We start from the raw sequence: 5,021 nt of genomic DNA, 5'->3' as shown, positions 1-5,021 counted from the left end.
TTAACCTCCTGGGTCCAAAATCCATGTTCCCATTGCCAAGCTGAAAACAGCAAAGGCTAAAAAAATTCCCCACTAAAACCAGGTTAAATGTATACTATTGGTTTTTCTGTACATAAATATACTAGGAGATATAGCTCAGTGGCAGAGCACAATGAATGGTGGGGTCCTGGGTTCAATGTCTGGGCCTCAAAAAAATTCCATTAGTAGGCTGTGAATTCTAGGCCATTTCTGGGGTGGTGAGTTCTAGGCCAGTTCCAGGGCAAAATAAGATGTTGGCCAACAAAATCATAACAAGATCCTGTCTCAAAAAAACAAAAACTGGGCAGGCCGGTGGCTCCCGCCTGTTATCCTAGCTACTCAGGAGGCTGAGATCTGAGTATCTCGGTTCAAAGCCAGCCCGAGCAGGAAAGTCCGTGAGACTTATCTCCAATAAACCACCATTCTGGAAGTGTCGCTGTGGCTCAAGCTCGCCTTGAGCTGAAGAGCTCAGGGACAGCATCCAGGCTCAGAGTTCAAGCCCCATAATTGACAAAAACAAAACAAAAAACAAAACAAAACAAAAAACTGGGCTGAGAATGTGGCTTAGTGCTTGGCCTTTCATGGATGGAGCCCTGGGTTCGATTCCTCAGTACCACTTAAACAGAAAAAGCTGGAAGTGGCGCTGTGGCTCAAATGGTAGAGCACTAGGCTTGAGCAAAAAGAAACTCAGGGACAGTGCCCAGGCCGAGTGCAAGCCCTAGGACTGGCAAAACAAAACAACAACAACAACAATAAAGAAAATGTGAGCCTTAAAAGGTAGAATGGGACTAGGGATATAGCAGAGTGGCAAAGTATTTGCCTATTATTTGAGAGGCCCTGGCCAAGATGCCCACCACTGCATAAATTAAATAAATATAGTAAACAAATAAATGAAAATGTTTCATACATCCTTGATTTGGCCATTTTATATGATTTTTCTTTTACAAGTTAACCACCTTTTCTTCCCTAGTGCCCCTCCACTCTGTAGAGGCCCCACCCTTAGACTCCTCCCCCACTACTCCCTCGGGTGGATCCCTCCCTTTGGCTCCCGCAGGCGCTCTGAGCCGCGCTGAGTCAGGCCGCGCCCGGTTAGGGCGTGGCAGGCGCGTGCGCACTGACGCTAGCGTCGGGGTGGGGGGTAGGTTTATATGTGCCGGGGTCAGCTGACACTCTGCATTGCAGACAGCCGAGTCTAGCGGCGCCATGTATGCTCTCGTTCTCCTGGCTGGCCTCCTGGGCACTGGTGAGACTGGGACCCTAGCTCTGGGGAAGGGGTGCCCCGCAGCGTCCACCTGTCCCTGCCTGGGCCGTGCTGGGTCTCGCGGGCCTCGCCTCGCTTCTCCGGTCGGCTGGTCGGCGGACTCGGTGCGAGGCGCGCACTGCGCAGGCGCCGGCCTGGGCCTGTACCTGCGGCCGGAGAGGCAGTGGGGAGCCGGGCGAGGGCTGCGGGGCCGAGGCGGATGGGACCGAGGAGGTGGCGGCTCAGACGGCTCACTGCAGGTCCCTGCGCTACTGGAGTGGCCGAGCCTTCTGAGGCCTTGCTGAGGCTGCCCTTCCCGCTGTGGGGGTGGGCCCTGCGGGTGACCCCTCCCGCAGTCGTGTTGTGACTGTGCGGGGCGCACGTGATCCCGGTGGCCCGGAACCTTGTCCTAAGGGAACGGGACAGAACTATGGCCTTGGCTCTCCCAGTTTGTACTGGTGTGTCGTCCATTTTGGTGTTTCTCTTTTCGTATATACCCCGGATCGGGAATTGTGGTCCCCATTGTATTGCAATGAAATCTTGACCTCACCTGGGTTCAGAGCCTTGCATGGCTACTGGACAGCCATTACTTATTGTTTTGGGAGGCGGGGGATACAGATTTGTGAGGGTTGTGCACACAGTGTCGCACTTGTTTTAAAATAGTCCCGAGGATTGTCAAACTCATCGGAGGTTATGAAGAGACCCCTGGGACCACCTGTGTGGTCTTCTTGATATTAGACTAGGCCTCCTTCCCTCTTCCCCCCAGCCCCAGTGTCTGTGACCTTTCTTTTCCCCTTGCATCTATTTAAAATGTCATGGTTAAGAGAAAAGGAGTGAGGCTAAGTATAAAAATTATACGTTTGGGGGCTGGGAAGGTGGCTTAGTGGTATAGTGCTTGCCTAGCATGCATGAAGCCCTGGGTTGGATTCCTCAGTACCCCATACAAAGGCAGAAGTGGCACCGTGGCTCAAGTGGTAGAACGCTAGTCTTTTTTTTTTTTTTTTGGGTCCGGTCATGGGGCCTGAACTCGGCCTGGGCGCTGTCCCTCAGCTCTTCAGCTCAAGGCTAGTGCTCTACCACTTGAGCCACAGCACCACTTCCGGCTTTTTTCTTTTTGCTTATGTGGTGCTGAGGAATCGAACGCAGGGCCTTGAGCATGCAAGGCAAGCGCTCTACCACTGAGCCACCTTCCCAGCCCAGAACGCTAGTCTTGAGCAAAAGAGCTCAGGGACAGTGCTCAGGCCCTGAGTTCAAGCTTCAAGACTGGCCAAAAAAAAAAAAAATCTACGGTTTGATGCAGTTGCTGGATTTTAACCTCTGTGGTGAAGATCCAGGTGTTTTCAGGTTTTTTTAAATTTTTATTTTTTTTATTGTGAAAATACTGTACAGAGGGGCAATACTGTACAATACCGTACAATTGCCTGGGCAAGATAATGAGTACATTTCTTATCAAGCATCCTAGCCTCTCCTGTTTTCAGGTTTTATCCAAAGGAAACAAACCTTATCTTCGCCTAACTTCTGTGCTCATTTCTTGTTACCTGTGTCATTTTGTTTTGTTGTTTTTAATGTGCTGTTCCCAGGACTTGCCCTGAGCTTTTTTTTTTTTTCTCAAGGCTAATGCTCTGTCACTTGAGCCATAGCTCCACTTCTGGCTTTTTGGTGGTTAACTGGAGATAAAAATCTCAGGGACTTTCCTACCTGGGCTTGGTTTAAATCTCAGTTCTCAGATCTCAGCCTCCTGAACAGCTAAGCATGAGTCACAGGCCTTCTGTTTTGCTTTTTGAGACAGGGTTTCACTGTGTAGCCCAGTCTGGCTTGAAGTGACTTTCTTCTGCATTCTCTCTTCTTGTGCAGGATTTTTTTTTCTTGTTCCTTTTTGTGTTCAAGGTTATGGACCTTGAATTCAGGGTCTGGTTGCTGTCCCTGTTCTTTGGCTCAAGGCCAGCACTCTACCTCTTGAGCCACAGCTTCACTTCTTTTCTGCCTGGGCTACTTGTTCCTCAGATCTTAGCCCCTTGAATAGCTAGGGTTACAGGCATGAGCCATGGGTGGGTGCCCAGCTTTGTGGAGGGGGTTGAAGCAGAACATAGGGTCTACTGAGCCACACCCCCAAGTCCTTAATTGTTTCTTTGGAAATGTGAAACCCATTTCTAGTATATGTATCTATATGTTTAATCAGATTCTGGCTAGTCAAGTGCCCCTCTTTCCTGAGCACTTTGATAAGTGGGGTGTTAACATTTATGACCTTGGTTTAATTGTGCTGCCAGGTCCTTAGATTATGCCAAGGTCATTATATGAATGATAGCTTGTCATGACAAGTCTTCCTCATTGTGGCTGTCTGGAGAAGTTGTTTCTAAAATTTCTGGAAATAGCTAGGTTGAGTTAGTGAATGAGTGGTATGACTATGGCCATTGTCCACTCCCTGGTAGACTGTTGCAGTGCAGGGTGCCATCCTAATACTGGAGAGGCTCCATATCTTACTTTTCTTCCCTCCTTCTCTTTCCAGTGGCTGGGGATTGAACTCATGACCTGGGTACTGTCCCTTGGCTTTTTTTTTTTTTTTTTTTTGTCGGTCGTGGGGCTTGAACTCTGGGCCTGGGCGCTGTCCCTCAGCTCTTCAGCTCAAGGCAAGTGCTCTACCACTTGAGCTTCAATGCCACTTCCGGTTTTCTGGTGGTTTATTGGAGATAGGAGTCTCACGGTCTCCTGCCCGGGCTGGCTTTGAACCGCGATCCTCAGATCTCAGCCTCCTGAGTAGCTAGGATTACAGGCGTGAGCCACCGGCGCCCGGCTTGTCCCTTGGCTTTTTGCTCAAGGCTGGCATTGTATGGCTTGAGCTATATCTCCCCTTGCATTTTGGTGGCTAATTGGAGGTTAGAGTCTCATGGACTTTCCTGTCTGGGCTGGCTTTGAACCTCTATTCTTGGATCTCAGTCTGCTGAGTAGGAGTGCAGATGTGAGCCACTAGCACCTGACTTTTTGTATGTGCTCATGTGCATGTATGTTCATGCATATGTGCAAATGCCCACACCAGTCTTGGGACCTGAATTCAGGCCTCATATTTCTGCTTTTTTTTTTTTTTTCATGCCAGTCCTGAGGCTTGAACTCAGGGCCTGGGCACTGTACTTGAGCTTCTTTTGCTCGAGGCTAGTACTCTACCACTTGAGCCATGTCTCCACTTCTGGCTTTTTCTGTTTATGTGGTACTGAGGAATTGAACCCAGAACTTCATACATGCTAGGCAAGCATTCTACAGCCAAGCCACATTCCCAGCCCTTGCTTAACTTTTTTGATCAAGGCTAGCACTCTACCACTTACGCCCATACTTCTGCTTCTGGCTTTTTGCTAGTTAATTGGAGATGAAGTCTTGGAAGCTTTTCCTGCCTACTCTGCCTTTGAACCTCAGTGATCAAATCTCAGCCTCCTGAGTAGCTAGGATTATAGGCATGAGACACAGGCTATAATTGATTGTTGACTGAGATGTAAATGTCTGACATCCAATTGCTGACACTTTATGACCTTGAGCAATTTACTTAACCTCTTGATTTCCTCATGTGTAAAGTGACATTAATTGTTACTGCCAAGCTGGATTGCTGCAAGGCTTTAATAAATTAGTGCATGAGAGGGCTTAGTAAAATAACTTGTTTGTTGTTGTGAACTAATAAATATGGTGTTAAGTTGCCAGTGTCCTTGTGCTACCAGCCTTGTGACCCTCCTCTGTCCTTGACTTTGTTATTTCCATGGCACTTTTTTTTTTTTTTTTT

General features: G+C 48.5%; 1 protein-coding gene across 1 annotated transcript in view; it reads left to right on the top strand.

The window, feature by feature from the left end:
• The first annotated feature begins 1,157 nt into the window (after positions 1 to 1,157).
• The window catches only part of Psap (prosaposin), a 32,210-nt gene continuing 28,346 nt past the window's right edge, over positions 1,158 to 5,021 (top strand). Inside the window, exon 1 of the mRNA XM_013025586.1 lies at positions 1,158 to 1,261. Within this exon, the coding sequence (XP_012881040.1) occupies positions 1,222 to 1,261 (40 nt within the window). The 5' untranslated portion in view covers positions 1,158 to 1,221. The remainder of the gene's footprint in view (positions 1,262 to 5,021) is intronic.

The sequence above is a fragment of the Dipodomys ordii genome, unplaced genomic scaffold, assembly GCF_000151885.1.
Source record: "Dipodomys ordii isolate 6190 unplaced genomic scaffold, Dord_2.0 Scaffold86, whole genome shotgun sequence".
NCBI classification, from domain to species: domain Eukaryota; kingdom Metazoa; phylum Chordata; class Mammalia; order Rodentia; family Heteromyidae; genus Dipodomys; species Dipodomys ordii.
The sequence above is the reverse complement of the archived record's forward strand: the minus strand, read 5'-3'. Positions and strand labels throughout refer to the sequence as shown.